The sequence below is a fragment of the Thunnus maccoyii genome, chromosome 14 (assembly GCF_910596095.1).
Source record: "Thunnus maccoyii chromosome 14, fThuMac1.1, whole genome shotgun sequence".
NCBI lineage: Eukaryota > Metazoa > Chordata > Actinopteri > Scombriformes > Scombridae > Thunnus > Thunnus maccoyii.
This window is the reverse complement of record NC_056546.1, coordinates 20,875,090-20,890,614: the sequence shown is the minus strand read 5'-3', so window position 1 is coordinate 20,890,614 and position 15,525 is coordinate 20,875,090. Positions and strand designations below refer to the sequence as shown.

General features: G+C 38.8%; 2 protein-coding genes across 4 annotated transcripts; one reads left to right on the top strand and one right to left on the bottom strand.

Moving 5' to 3' along the window:
- Positions 1–3,455: 3,455 nt before the first annotated feature.
- LOC121912256 (calpain-1 catalytic subunit-like) lies at positions 3,456–13,212 on the top strand. The gene is made up of 22 exons (XM_042434433.1): positions 3,456–3,586; positions 5,752–5,998; positions 6,658–6,727; positions 7,256–7,374; positions 7,473–7,606; positions 7,746–7,914; positions 8,067–8,150; positions 8,251–8,336; positions 8,445–8,519; positions 9,462–9,622; positions 9,787–9,956; positions 10,085–10,096; positions 10,331–10,542; positions 10,660–10,699; positions 10,831–10,896; positions 11,160–11,217; positions 11,404–11,468; positions 11,609–11,677; positions 11,755–11,833; positions 11,935–12,048; positions 12,145–12,203; positions 12,293–13,212. Exons 2-22 carry the CDS (start codon positions 5,753–5,755, stop codon positions 12,317–12,319), a joined length of 2,115 nt encoding a protein of 704 aa, XP_042290367.1. The 5' UTR covers positions 3,456–3,586; position 5,752; the 3' UTR covers positions 12,320–13,212.
- Positions 13,213–13,425: 213 nt separating this feature from the next.
- mrpl14 (mitochondrial ribosomal protein L14) lies at positions 13,426–15,513 on the bottom strand. 3 transcript variants are annotated; one of them, XM_042434436.1, is made up of 4 exons: positions 15,422–15,513; positions 15,080–15,139; positions 14,784–14,886; positions 13,426–13,946 (listed from the first exon to the last, which is right to left on the bottom strand). In XM_042434436.1, exons 3-4 carry the CDS (start codon positions 14,861–14,863, stop codon positions 13,580–13,582), a joined length of 447 nt encoding a protein of 148 aa, XP_042290370.1. In that variant the 5' UTR covers positions 14,864–14,886; positions 15,080–15,139; positions 15,422–15,513; the 3' UTR covers positions 13,426–13,579. The 3 variants fall into 3 exon arrangements, with proteins under 3 accessions (XP_042290370.1, XP_042290369.1, XP_042290371.1); XM_042434435.1 differs by lacking the exon at positions 15,422–15,513 and having other exon boundaries at positions 15,080–15,386; XM_042434437.1 differs by lacking the exons at positions 15,080–15,139; positions 15,422–15,513 and adding an exon at positions 15,029–15,048.
- Positions 15,514–15,525: the final 12 nt, after the last annotated feature.

Here is a 15,525-nt window from a genome sequence, read left to right as displayed (position 1 = left end):
TATTTAACCATGGTATGACAAATGGGTGTTAATAATATCCCTCTGTTTTTACACTGGTAGTCACCAACTGAGAATTAATCATTTTGCATGAGACATTGTTTTATTTGTACAAGCTCAAGTAACTTTGTACTAAAATGTGGGCCAAGCGGAAAAAAACCACTTCGTTGGTTTTCTTGGTTATTGATCTTTTGAGACAGTTTGCTGACATACTGCACAACCACCTCTGTAGTCAGTGATTAATCAGCAACAATGCCATTAATATGTTAATGAAAGCATTAAATGAGATGTAATGTCATATAAGCCATTGCAAACTTTTGTAACCGGCCTATCTTCCTACTGTATTACTAACTGACTCACCATATTGTAATGCACATCACATAACATCACACATCACATACCACATTATTTCAAGAGGCATGCCAAAGTCAAAGCTAATGATTGCCTGAATGCAACATTGCTTCAGCCACCACATTTGCTAACCTCATCTTTGTGTAACATATGCCTCTTGTATGTTACATTAAATGTATAATTTAAATGGTTACTATGTCTTGTAATGTAGAATATCATTTTGTCAGTAATTTTACTTTTATTTGATAGTTGGAAGGTGTACATATTTGTGTTATTTTCATATTTTTATGCTGTTATTTTATATTACATATTTAATACTAGAAACAGTATCCATAGTAACGATGCAGCTATGAAGGGGGGACAAGTCAGACCAGGCCCAGGTGAGTGTGTGAAGTAAAATAAATAAATAAAAACCTGTAAATATTGATGTTTAGCCTGTCTGAGAGAGACTTTATTACTAACTAACTATATTGACATCTGTATCAATAGTGTCTCGTGTAATTTGTAATATAATCCTGGTCAAGACTGGCCCTATAATTTGTCATTTAAAGGTTATTAGCTTGGCTACAGAAATCATTCTTTAGTATTGCAAGTTTCCTTTGATTATGGTTTTATTTTATACTGAATATAGTTTTACTGAGACCGGGCTTGTATCCCTCAGATCCCGAAGTGCTTGTAAACAATTAACAAGTCATCGTTGAATCAGTGTATCTTCGTTGGAGTCAACAGTCAGCCGTTAGTCCACCATCTTTAAAACACAGTGCAGAGACTATGGGCTGTAGCCACTATCAGACATAAAAGAGACTTAACAGGGGCGTTTTAAACTGAAGTATGGATAGTCAGAGAGGGTAGACCCCCGTTACATTTGCTCATTTGACAAATTAGCTGCTACCGTTAATAACGTGACTGTTAGAAATCGGTTGCCTCTTTACACATCTAGCAGGCACAGAACAACATTAGCATTCAGTGTCCACATGTAATTCCATTATTCACTCTCCTTTCGGTTGTGTGGCCCTCCACTAAGTCCTGTGGGAAATTTCTGGCTTTTTAGCCGAATAATATTTCACTGCGCTCATTAGATAGTTGCTAACTCTGTCTGTTCCCTGTTTGGTGCAGGGTAAATAGGGTACAGTGAGAGCTTTTTAGCTGAAATAGATAACTTCCTCGTCTGGAAGACATTAATGAGAGGTGACAGTGAAGTTGAGGGCTGTAAAAGCAAACCAATAATCTGAAAGAGACTAATGGCTCTAATGCTTCTTACAGCTGAGAGGAATGTGAATAGTATTTAATATTGCCTCCAAAGCTAAATAGATTTAGTTGAAATCCTCTCAATGACAGGCTGAAGTAAACCCCAAGTAGCCTGTATTCTTTAGCCAGATTTAGTTGTTTCTGGCCTTTTTGTCTTCAGTGTCTTCACTTGGTGAATCACATGTTCTATTGGACTAAGGTCAAGTGACTAATTAACTTGGCCAATTACAAATATAACATTCTGGAGCATATTGTTTTGTGTTATTCTCTATGATTTAGATTGCAGCAGGCTGTTCCACTACAATAAGGATTTGGAGAAATGTTGTAGTCACTGTAATCATTTGCAATCACTCTGAGATAAAGACTACAGTGGAGTTCACTTTCCTTCTGATTCAATCACTTATAAACTGAATTTCAAACACCATTTAAGGATATGTCCCATTCAACTTTTCAACAAATAATACATCAAATTCTCTGTTATGGATAAATAGTGTATACATTTCCAATGTTAAGTGAATAAACTTATGTGGCTGCATTATAACCTTATAAAGGTCAGTAACATCTGAAGCTATCTTGGTTTATCCTCAGCTTTCAATCTGATGTGGTGGCTGGTGACCTTTAATCTTTGCAGTCATTTAATGCACATTATCTCTCAAGTGACCCACAGTTGTTTCAGTTTGTAGTGGTTATCAAGATGGTTGACACAGATGACAGTTTCATTTCACCCTGGTGATGATAACATATGTGAGCTTATGATTAATCATTATAGTGATCATGTTTTATGTTGAATAAATGTTACCACAACACTGTAGACAAAAATGCTTCTAAAGCTAAGTCTTGTTTGTTGCTTAAGGAACAAGGTTTGTTTCTGTTTTATTAAATGCATTATAGCCTGTACTTCAAAATGATTAGCTTTACTTTCATCAGTTTCATTTCATGTCATTAGTATTTGACAGCTGTGTCTGAGACAGGCACAGGACATTTTTGTTGGTAGCTTATTCGACCAGACAAGACAAAAGATAAAAGTTACTCTATTAAACTAAACTTCTATTATGTAATATTAAGTAAAAACATTATAACACATTAATAAGAAAAATTCAAATTGATGTGAACAGTTTTTGATGAAATCTTCTTATACCAAAATATATGTGGTATCCCAGTAGTTTATCATATGACATTGCAAAAAACATCTTCATTAAACATCAAACATCAATCTTGCATGTGATGTTGTGTATGATGTAATGTTTAATATATCTTTAACTAATTTATCTATTACCAATTCCACATATACAAATATGAATACAAAGCCTTTGATTGTTTTATCTTAGATTAACAGTATTTCTGAGCTACAGTCCTACTATTGGGTGGAAATTACACACATTCATAGTTTCCAGAGGATGAATCCTACTGATTTTGATGATCCACTGACTTTTCCTATAGTGCTTCATGAATGTGACATTTTTGTTTTTTAGTCCAATGTCTCCAATGTCTATTTCCATTAAATTTGGCACAGATATCTATGGTGCCCAGAGGATGAATCCTAATGACTTTGGTGAATTTGTTGACCTGGATGGGAGCTGCTGCATACAATTGTTCTTGCAGGGATAAATAAAATTGTATTGAATTGAATTGAGCTGAATGATATGGCTATGGTGGGCTAAAGAAGTGTCACTTACTCTTTAATTTTAGATGGGTTTTGGGGAGGGTTCAGTCATTTTTTTTTAGTCAGGATAGCATGTATTTTATTTGATTTGAATGAATTGTATGTTACCCACATTACCTTGGCACCTCTAGCGGCACTGTGGAGCCGAGCGTGCGGTGTGGCCCCTCCTCCTGTAGGGGCTGGTCTTCCCTGCAGTGTTTGTATAGCGGAGAGGGCTGGACTTGCTCCTCCGGGCTACCAACAAACCACATCCCCCTTTCCCAGATTTACACGATTATCACTATCCGAGTCAAGTTGAAGAAACCGCAAATTGCCTGTAAAGCGTTGGTGAGTGTAGTTGTTTATTTAATTTGATATGTTAATATGTTAATTGAACCATCTTGTGAGTGACGGTGCGTCTTGGTTTATTGTAGGTGTTGGCCACCGTGCGGTTTGATTGATGTAATATACTGCATGTTGTCATTTATAATAGTCAATAGAACAGCTGTCACTTTCAGGCACACGGATTTAATCCAGTTTTGACATCTAGTGTTGAATGAATGCGATTGTGTTGTGAAAACGATCCATTGTTGTTAGAAATCTTTGAAGCAGACAGCAGGCCATAAAAAGACAGGCCTATGTCTGAACAGGTGCTGCCTGTATTACATGACTGACATACATACTGTGACTTTTTGATAGGAACAAGCCTATGAATTCATAAAGAAGCCAGCCTACAGCATATGAAGCATTATCTGTGCCTTTTGAGAGCCAACAGTGGCTCCTGTGTAGTATTTTGACAGAGAGGCTGTTGGTTGTTTTAGTGTTTTGTTGAGGTTGAGGTCCTATAGATGACATCATCACCACAGGACTGCATGGATCAGCTTTTCACTGCCCATAGACAGGGAGAAAAAAGAGATATCCTTTTGGTCATTAGCCAGTAGTAGCTTCTCTTTGGCTTGTTTGACAGACTAGAGGGACATTCCTGCAGACTCTACAGTCATATGGGGCCTCAGGGTGGGGGGGCTGGCCCTGTAAACAATGTCTTTGCCTGAAGGTTTGTTTCTATCAAAAGCAATGGCTATTTTGCTCAACACCACATCCATTTTCCCCCTTCTAACTCAGCCATTTATCTCATGAATTTCACAGTCTTACCACACTGTAGCTCTGTCCAAGTTTTGCATGGACTGTTTAATGAACTTTGCTCATTAGGATTCCCTCTGAGTGGTTGGAGCAGCACAAAAGATCATCCCATGTCCCAGTTTTTTTCTCTGCACACTGATTCAATTTTAAATCCAACAGCCAGCTTCTTCACATGTTTGGTTCTTTTTTACTCCTGTTTTCCTCACACTCACTCCTCACTGAATACTTGTTGTGAACCTTTCCGGCATAAAGAAGTAAGTGCTTCTTGGAGAAAAAGACCCACAATGAGTCATAAACATAAGTGCACTGAAGTCCATTAGTGCCTGCTTTAGCCTGCACAAGCTTCTGTAACTCTAATGCATATTATTGTAAAGAAAAGTCACTTTACTTGTACTAGTGCCAAAACATAAGTGACTGTACTTTTCTCTCCTTTTTTTGTCTCATTCTTCCTCTCAGCCTGCCTATACAGCCAAGGTATCATATTTCTAACTTCTTCTGTAGTTCCTGCGTTTGTTGTGTTTGAGGTGGTGGTGTGCTGCTGCTGTCTCACATTTCTCAGTAATCATTTTTCTTCTGTACGTGCTTTCTGTATGTTTATTATTTCCCTGCTGGCCATTTTTAACTGAAGTTTGTCATTACTTTGATTTTACATGTCACCATTACACCATTAGGCTATGTCCTGACCAGAAACTAAACTTAAAAAAAAGGAAAGGGAAACTGAGTTGGCTATTAGAGATAAGGCTTGAATTATTATTATTATTATTTGCAGGATTCGTTGTTGTTGACTTTTGCAGTGCCATAGCCAGGACCTAAAAAATACTGAGGCCATGAGTCCCCCCAACGCACCCCTCACCACTCACAGAAAAATTTGACCAGAGATCAAAAAGAAAATCTACATTTTTTTAAATTATGTGCATTGTGTACATTTTATTTATTCAGTTAACTGTTGAAATCTACTTTGTTATTTCTCAACATAAAGGTCTAAATGTGTTTCAAAGTCTACTCCCCAATGCCTGGAATAACATTTTAGAGGAGAAAGGCTGAATTTTTTTACTTATTTATGGATTTGTTGGCCTGGAAGTACTCAAATAAAACAAATTGTAGAATGTAATAATGTTTCAAAGTATTCTGCTTTGTGCTACTTTTAGACTAACAAGATAATATAATGTTAGTGGGAGACAGATTCAGTCCAATCAGTAGAAAACAAATCATTCTCTGTCACTGGTTTTAACATTAGTTTCTACACACACCCCTATGTCTGGTTGCTGTGCATGTGTAGCCCTTAGACAAGAGTGTGCCGCTGGTCAGCCTGCTGCTATTAATAGACAGCACTGTGCATACCCACCCAGCTTCATATTTTTATCTTGCGCCAGTATGTATCCAGCTGGGGGGATATCTGCAACCATATACGCCAACCGGCTGCGGGCAGAGGGCATGGGCACCAAGGAGCAGGCTATGCAATTTGCCAACCAGGACTATGAGGCACTGAAGCAAGAATGTGTGGAGTCGGGCTGCCTGTTTGAAGACCCCTGTTTCCCTGCTGAGCCCCCATCCCTGGGCTTCAAGGAGCTCGCCCCCTATTCCTCAAAAACTAGAGATGTGGAGTGGATGAGGCCCACGGTGAGAAAACAGAAGGGAAAACATGATGTTTTTTTTTAATTAACAGTTAACAATTAAAAGTCCTGGCAATCCTATTCAAAGATTTGTCAGTGACAAAAAAGTGATGCATAACACTATTATACGTCATATACTAATTCATCTGCACACATTTACACATAAATAGATGTTTTTACAACAGACTCCAGACCTAAAGCAAAAAATAAAGTGGAAATACTCCTCTCATTATTCTTTAAAATGCTCCTCATGTAATATTTCACAATAGGCATATGGTTGTCACTGCCGCTGGTGATGACAGGAACTTGCATGTCATATAAACAAACATATCAGTGACACTGTCTTATTTTATGTCTGCAAACTCAGACAGACTAGAACACACAGTCGGCACAGGAACCTCTGTGACGACAGCAGCGGTTGGTATCTCTTGGCATTCCTTGACCATTTCCTCTCTGTGACATTTGTTTACAGTGTTTCATGAAAACACAGGAAGTTGGCACGTATGTGCAAGAATAGCAGTGGTCTGAAAGAAGTGTTGCTGTCATGAAAATCCTAAAATGTGCTGACTTGTTTTAATTCTATTTCAATTAGAGTATAAGATAAAATGGCATCTGAAAATGTGATGTATTTGACTGTCCTCACCCAGATATTTCATTTCTCCATAGGAACTGACAGATGACCCCCAGTTCATCGTGGGTGGTGCCACCAGAACGGACATCTGTCAAGGAGCGCTGGGTGAGTGCTTATTGGTCTAGTCAGTAATGTTAAAGGTCCCCTCCAGATATGTTTTAACAAATATAAAAATACTCAGAATAATAATTTGTACCTGATAGGGGTTTCCACTAAAAAGTTATGTTGACGAGTTAAATACTGACATCTACTCCTTCTCTCTCATTGAAAAATCTAGAATCTATGAATATGAAGATTATTAGACCATGTTAAGTAATAATAAGCAAAAACACATTTTTGAGTGGAGGGGGACTTTAAATCTGTCATGAAACAAGACAAAGAGACCTGGTGATGGTGCTAGAGGAAAAGTAAGGAGATCATCAAAGTTATTACAATTCATTCTGAGGATGGCATGTGAGTGTCTGATCCAAATTTCATGGCAATCTATCCAATAATTGTTGAGATACTTCAGTTTGGACCAAAGTGGTGGACTGACCGATTGCCATCCCTAGATCCACACCGCTTGCATGGCTAAAAAACAGAAGGAAGACAAAAATTAGATGGAGAATCGAAAGTGCTTCTTCTCACTCGCAGGTGACTGCTGGCTCTTGGCAGCCATCGCCTCTCTCACCCTGAATGAGAAGCTCCTTCATCGGGTTGTTCCACACGGCCAGTCCTTCCAAGACGACTACGCCGGAATCTTCCACTTTCAGGTACTTCAAGATCATCTTCTTGTCTTCGCCCTTCCTTTCAAGTGCAAGGTAAGTGATTCCAATGGATGGAGTTCTTGATTATTGCTCTGTTGTTACAGTTCTGGCAGTTTGGCGAATGGGTAGATGTTGTGATAGATGACCGGTTGCCTGTCAAAGATGGGGAGCTCATGTTTGTCCATTCCGCTGAGGGCAATGAATTCTGGAGTGCACTCATGGAGAAAGCTTATGCCAAGTAAGTGTTGAAACAGATCAGTTGCTAAATTATTCAGTATGCAACTGGAAGATGGAAATCTCTCTCAAACATATTCATAAGTACTGCTGTTAATGGGAATAAAACTGAAGTGTGTGGTTTTTTTTCTATGTGGCATCAGGCTGAATGGCTCCTATGAAGCCTTGTCTGGAGGAAGCACCACTGAGGGTTTTGAGGACTTTACTGGTGGTGTGTCTGAGATGTACGAGCTCCGCAAAGCACCCAGAGATCTTTACAAGATAATTGGCAAAGCTCTGGAGAGAGGCTCCTTGATGGGCTGCTCAATTGACGTAAGTGCTGAACTCACTGGCACACCACCAAGACACACTGCTCAATGCTGCACCATCTTGAGAAGGCCAATTAAATTAAAAGCACTTTTATTTATTTTGGCGCCGTATAATTCATACTCTGAAGCACTGATCTTTTGTCATTTTTAATACAGATCACCAGTGCCTTCGACATGGAGGCTGTTACATTCAAGAAGCTTGTGAAGGGCCATGCCTACTCAGTCACTGCATTGAAGGAGGTCTGTCTGTGTATGACTCTGTTGTCTTAATTACACAGCTACCATTAACCATGATATAAGTATATGGTGCTAAGTTACCTATTGCTCTGATGTTATGCAGGTTGATTTCCGTGGCAATGTGGAACGTCTAATCCGAATACGCAATCCTTGGGGTCAGGTGGAGTGGACTGGTGCCTGGAGTGACAAGTGAGTGCTGCCAAGCACACTAAATGTCCCTGTGTACTTATGTTTTGTCGGTCAAAGTCCTGTTTAATGAGCATTATATCTCATACTGCCCATACTTGTCTCGTGTAGTTCCCCTGAATGGGATGAGGTTGACCCTTCTGAACGAGACGACCTGCACCTACAGATGGAAGATGGAGAGTTCTGGTAAGATGTCTCAGGTGTCGGAATACTTAATGGCAATTTCGATGTTTTATGCATGTACAGTATAAGTTTTTTAAAAGAATAGTTTGACAATTTTGGTTTCTTGCCAAATGTTAGATGAGAAAATTGATGCCACTGTTTTATCAGTCTATAAAAAATATTAAAGATCCCATCCAGACATATTGTAAGATGTACAGTATAAAAATCCTCTGCTTGGAATAATTATGTGTCTGATAAGGATTAAAATCCTTAAAATGTTATCTCCTCTTCCTCCCTCATTGAAAAATCCAGAATCTATGAATATGCAAATATTGTTAATTTCAAAAGTTTTCCTGCTGGACACAAAACGTTTCCTACTTCACTGTAAAGTCCATTTTCAGTGTATGTGCACTGGAGGCTTCAGGTATCCACATCACACTTGTGTGAGTTGCATAATGATCCATGATTGGCTTGACACTACTAGTTGTGATGTCACAAATCCTGCTCGTATGTCCATTCCTTGAACGCAGATTACCTTCTAGTGTCAAACTATCGTGGTTTTAGGGGTGAATACGGATAAACAAATGAGATACCGTGCAGTGGAGCTTCAGAGGTGCTGGTGGTGGATTTTGTTACTTTTCTTGGTGTTAGTAGTTGCTCTATTTGTGTTAGTGTTTGTTGTCTACCAGCCCAGAGACTGCAGATGAAAATTAGCTAGTAGCTAAATCTGGTACAATATCTCTTCACCCCATGTGGGATGAATGCTTTCTTCTGTACATTGTCCTTGACAAATAAATGTTAAGGACAAAAAATAAATTCGACTCCAGCTTTGTTTAGTGGACAGATGTGAGAGTGATATCGATCTTCTCATCTACTGTAACTCTCTGCAAGAAAGAAATGTCGAACGTCTCCTTTGAAAAAGCTGCACTCAGATTTCTGACCCACCATTTTATTCTAATCATGCAGGATGTCCTTCAGTGAATTCTTGAGGCAGTTTTCGCGAATAGAGATCTGTAATTTGACTCCTGATGTTCTGGATGAGGACAGTCTCAGCCACTGGAACACCACAAAGTTTTATGGTACATGGAGGAGAGGCAGCACCGCCGGAGGCTGCAGGAACCATCCCAGTGAGTCCCAACCGCATAGGAGAAACAGAAATGTACACCTTGACATACAGAATTTACCGATAAAGTAATGAAATTGTAGTATTTCTTTGCTAAAGCACACAAATGTGTCCTGTAATATTACTGTGGCTATGAAACAATCTAACACAAATCTGTCATCTTTACAGACACGTTTTGGATCAACCCTCAGTATAAGATCACGTTGCTGGAGGAGGATGATGACCCAGAGGACGATGAGGTGGCGTGCAGTTTCTTGGTAGCTCTCATGCAGAAGGACCGCCGTAGATATCGGCGCCACGGTCAGGACATGCACACTATTGGCTTTGCTATCTATGAGGTGAGAGCAGAGACAGAAAATCAGTATCTCTTTGACCTTCTGATGGGTTATTCAGCTATTTAGGGCACTGTTTTTAAATTTTTGCCTCAGCTTATTCTATGATTTTTTTCCTTTTTTCTTTTCTACAGATTCCAGAAGAGGTAGGCAGAGTATCAAACACTACCACATTTTTAAAATCAAAACATTATGAGTATAATCATGATTTCACGTATTTCAGCCCACTTATTAAAAGTTACTTATATTTTACAGCACTACTGATCATTTATCAGATTTTTAAAATGTGTGGTTGGCAGTGATGTAAAGTATATATATGATTTGAATAAAATGGGCCTACAAACATGCAGATGCATCTAATTGTTTCTTGCTGCCTTTAGTTTAAAGGCTGCCAGAATGTCCATTTGAAGAAGAATTTCTTTTTGAGCCATTCATCATGTGCTCGCTCTGAGACCTTCATTAACCTGCGAGAGGTGAGCACACGGCTGCGTCTACCTCCTGGAGAGTACCTCATCGTCCCCTCCACCTTTGAGCCTAGTAAAGAGGCTGACTTTGTCCTCAGAGTCTTCACTGAGAAGCAATCAGAAACAGAGTACGTTATTTTTTATGTCAGTTCATGTTTTTTGGGGTTTTTTGCATGTGTGTGTCTGCACGAATTGTAATGCTTAGAAGGGGAAATCTCATGCTAATATGTTTTTGTCCATTACAGAGAACTGGATGATGAAGTCTCTGCTGATTTAGAAGATGAGGTACGCATCAGTGACATGTGACTAACAATGTGGGAAATAAGCAAATCTTACTTAATCTACCGTATAAATAGCATGAAGTCACTAGGAACCTGATCTAAGACTAATGCCTCAATATTCTTGCTTTCCTACAGGATGAAATAACTGAGGACGACATTGATGACTCTTTTAAGTCCATGTTTGCCCAGCTGGCAGGAGAGGTAGGTTCTGAAAAACAGATCATTCTTACTCTTTTGAATCTTTGTTTGCATTACTTTTTAACACTATTTAAAATCATCTTTATAATAATATTATTGGTAATGGTAATTGTGGTAATAATGGTATTTGCAATGCCATGCTTTTAGATAATATCTAAAGATTAAAAGCTCTTTAATGGTATCATCTTTGTTATGGAAGAATACTAAGTGCTTCTTAATTGAATTTAATACGTGCACGTTCCATTTTCTTGTCCTTGCTTTTCCAGGATATGGAGATTTCCATTCGCGAGCTTAAAACTATTCTAAACAGAGTCGTCTCCCGGCGTAAGTTTTCAGTTTATTTTCAGCTGCTGGAAAGTTTACATATTAGTAATACATCTCCCATTACTCTATTAGATTCCACTGTAGAGTGTACACCATCTATTTCCTGAACTGCCTGTCTAACAAGCCTCTGTGTCACTAAGTGTTAGTAGGTCACACTGTTTCAGATGAGTGTTTTTGCTATTTCAGACAAAGATCTAAAGACTGATGGCTTCAGCACAGAGTCCTGCAGAACCATGGTCAACCTGATGGATGTATCCTCTCGGGTTATCAGGAATGAATAGAACTGAAAAGTTTGTTACATTGATTATATTAGAAACAAAGATATATAATGCTTTTAGCGTGGTACTGATTGTCCATGTATAGTTTCGTCCCTTGACACCATCTTCACCAGAAAGATGGAAGTGCCCGTTTAGGGCTGGTGGAGTTTCAGCTACTATGGAACAAGATCCGCAAGTGGCTGGTAAGATTACATTATGCACTGTTTCACACCTGAAGAGGTTCTGTAATTCTATTTACATGTCTGCCTCTGTCTCCCAGGTCATTTTTAGAGAGTTTGACCTTGACAAGTCAGGGGCCATGAGTTCATATGAGATGCGTCTTGCTGTGGAGGCAGCAGGTATAAAGGCTCTTGAGCATTCATTTCCACATTCATATAATGTACACACATTTACAGACAAGTGTAACCCTTTCTTTTATTTTTGTTGTCGTCTTGTGTAGGTTTTAAACTGAATAACAAACTGAACCAGATTCTGGTTGCCCGGTATGCAGAGAATGAGCTGATTGACTTTGACAACTTCATCTGCTGCTTAGTCAAGCTTGAAGCCATGTTTAGTGAGTACTCTTATTATAGCTGTTGAATTAAATTTATATTTTTGCACATTACTGATGATTACTTACTATATACAAACACTGAATTTTTTTCAACAGGGTCTTTCCAGCAGTTTGACAAGGAGGAATCAGGAGAGGTTGAGATGAATCTCACAGAGGTGATTTCTGTTTCAAGAGTAAATCTAATTGCATTTAGACACAAGCTTTTCTGTTCGTCTAACTTCATTTGTCCGTCTCACATCGCTAGTGGCTTTACCTGACCATGTGTGGTTGAAGAAGACTGTCTTTACTGGAGACTGGATAGGCGCAGTGTCCTGCAGACTGCCATGAAAGTTGAGCCCAGAAGACCCTCAGCCTTAGTGACCTGATGATCCTCTAACACATCCCACCTCATTTTACCAAAAGTAGCAAATGAGCTGTATACAGAAGTCCAAAGTCCAATCAAGCTAAGTGTCTCCTGCTAGAATCTTACAAACTATGCAAACCTACAGTATGAAGCAGTCACTGTGCCACCGTCGTCTTTGTAAAAAACAGCATGTCTATGCATGACAAAAATCACAAGCTGTAATGTGCATTTTACTAGCTGATTTTATACTTCTACATTTTAGTTTTGCTGGCTGTATAAATCAAAATCTCACTAGAAGCTATTTTAGCGTAAAATAGAAGATGACATTTATTTGAAGTTTTAAGTCTGTTACTGTAGTGCTTTTAAAAAGTGAAGTCTTATAGTTTCTACGAATCATTCGGTACTTATGTTAATGTTTTTTTCCCCCCCTGATTTTATAACAAATATTTTTTACAGGAAATAATCACCTCAGTATTGTCAGTTTCATTCTTGCACCAGTAGGTGGTAGTACAGACTTGACCTGCTGTCAATGATTTGTTTTTTTAAAAGTTTTTGCATTTCATGAAGTTTTAGAAGAAGTTTTACTCCATTGTTTTTATTTTGCACAGTTTTTTATTTTAGTTTAAGGAAGCTGCTAATAAAGTCGCCTCACGTTGGTGAGAAATATTGGTTCGCTCAAGTGACATTAACAGGGATCACATGCTACTGAATGCCTTATACACGACACTATGATATTAAAAACAGCTTTTAGAAATGTGCCAGTCATGTTCTTTATGTTGTGAATGTATGTTGTGCCTTCAATAAATATTTCCCTCAAAGTTCATGCTTTCTCAGTTTGTTCATTGTGTTCATGATAACATGAGCTTGACCCACATTTGGCTGCTTAATGTGCCAGAAACTCCTATGTTATGCACTTAAGGTGAAGGTTATATTTATTGTAAGCACAGAGAGACCTCAGTAAAATGCCAGACATGCTGACAAAGACATTAAGTAACAACTAAATACTGTATTCAGAGAATAATTGTGACAGTGTGTACAGTATGTTCCTTGATGGTTTATTGACAAGAACATAAACCACCAGCAGATGTGAAATATAGTTTGTATATCTCAAAAAGAAAAATCACAGGACATTACAATGATAAATGATCAAGATCAACAAGTGAAGAAATGATTTGCATGATACTGTAATTAAACAAAGGTACTAGCAATTGCTAACACTTTAGAGTAGTCTCCTTCCATTTTACGTAAATGTGTGGGTATTGGGACCTTAATCCTGGTTCCTGTTGGGTTCCCATTGTCCTCAATCAGAACGACATTGTTCGAATCAAAGCGTGGATTCATGCGTTCTCCAGGCATTTTGTGTCCAACGATTAGTGCCTTCTTCTTCTGTCCTTTGATGGCAAGCAACACTCTGTCACCAACTTTTCCAACGCCATTCTTGGTGTAGACATGGATCACTCTTGGTGGCCGGTGATACGGTGTATTTCCAAGAGAGGTGTTATCCACAACACGCACTCTTGTCATTTTCTGAATGGCTGCTGCCACAGCGGATACACTGACAAAACAAAAAGGAAATAGGTCATTATCTTCAATCTACAGGACCCGTCAGTCAGCTGTCATGCAAGAAAATAACTTCTAATCAGGGGCAAAAATTCACCCTTAAATAGATTAACTTTGAACAAGCTGCTCTTTAAACTAGACAGTAGAGACTGTCTGTAGTGATTATATCATCTGCACACACAAATGCTTAAGCTGTTCCATACAGTGAATGAAGCAATGTCTCAGGGCTGGCTTCATGGGGTCATTTACTGGGATAAAGCAAAAAATACTGTACCGTGTGGTTAAAATTAAACTGTACTATATTACAGTGGTGCACATGAGAAACAGTCCACTATTATGGTAGCTATCTATTCAGTGAAATAACTGAATAATAATCAAAACAACCTAAATATTTTACTCTCACCTTTTTCAGCCCTGAGGACAAGACTGAAATAACTCAAGGAAACTATGATAGCGTCCATGGTGACTTCACTGAAGTAGGACAACATTTGCACCCTACATTATAGCAATATTCACCTTACAAGACCGACTGTGGAGCAGAAAGTGGCCAGACAAACTTTTCATCTCGTGTCAAAGTCTGCAAATACATGTTTTTTGCACAATTAAGGTCAACTATTCTTTTGAAAATTTTGGAACGGGCGGGGACTTGAATAATTCACAAAGATATGTTTAATATCTTTTATATTTGTTTTATATGTTTCAATTTGTACAGTAAGTTACACTGTTGAAGTAAAATTAGTCAAATTATCCATAGCACACCCACTGAATTTGCTGGCAGGCAAGTCTTACATGTCTCACACTGGGCTCTGAAATTTGACAGAAAATCTCTTACCTAAAAGTCCTCTGATGAATGATGGACGAAGCATTTCCGAGGAGCCCAGTAAGGGATCTTGAAAACTGGGGGAGAGTCATAACTACAGCTGGCACTGTGTCCGCTAGTAAGAGAGATCATACACATGGTTAGCAGCTAGTAAGCTAAAGGAGTTTTTCTAATGATATCGCTAGCATGAGCTAACAATCACACGAAGAGAGCTGAATCTCTAGGTTTATAGTCACAATAAACAACAAAACACATACATGAATAGTTGTGTTTGAAACCGTGAAAGGGTAAACTGTTAGTTAACTTACCCTTTTTGCCAATGTCAAAGTGTGGCGTCACCAACACGCGACAAAACGCCTTTAGCCGAGCTAGCCGATAAACAGAATAAGTTTTAACATTTAAAAAATAAACATCCCTCGCTGCAGAGAAGGAGGTGCGATTTGGTTTTAATAAATGTTGCTAAATGTCAGTCGCTTTGTGCTCGTGCAAAACTAGAATACACAAATAAAACGCTCCGCTGTTGTGCCCGCCACAGCTAGCTTGCGAGGAAAACATAGAAATACATGAGCATAGAAGCCACACAGCGAGTGAACAATAATGACGTGTGGCCGTTCTATCTGCGCCACTTCTATTTACGTCACGCTGTAAACCTGAGTGCGTCGCCTCGTCGTCTCCTATGGTCGTCTCCCGTTGGACTGGTTAGGTTAGCGAGAGTCGTTCAACCGGCTGTCACACAGCACCGTAGACGCATCAC

Bases quoted from the DNA above. Each gene is read 5' to 3' on its own strand.
- LOC121912256 (XM_042434433.1), top strand. From the start codon at position 5,753: ATGTATCCAGCTGGGGGGATATCTGCAACCATATACGCCAACCGGCTG. The intron at 5,999-6,657 runs GTGAGAAAACAG...ATTTCTCCATAG, and splicing joins TGGAGTGGATGAGGCCCACG to GAACTGACAGATGACCCCCA. The intron at 7,915-8,066 runs GTAAGTGCTGAA...TTTTTAATACAG, and splicing joins TGATGGGCTGCTCAATTGAC to ATCACCAGTGCCTTCGACAT.
- mrpl14 (XM_042434436.1), bottom strand. From the start codon at position 14,863: ATGACTCTCCCCCAGTTTTCAAGATCCCTTACTGGGCTCCTCGGAAAT. The intron at 13,947-14,783 runs GTAAGAGATTTT...TTGTTTTGTCAG, and splicing joins ATTCATCAGAGGACTTTTAG to TGTATCCGCTGTGGCAGCAG.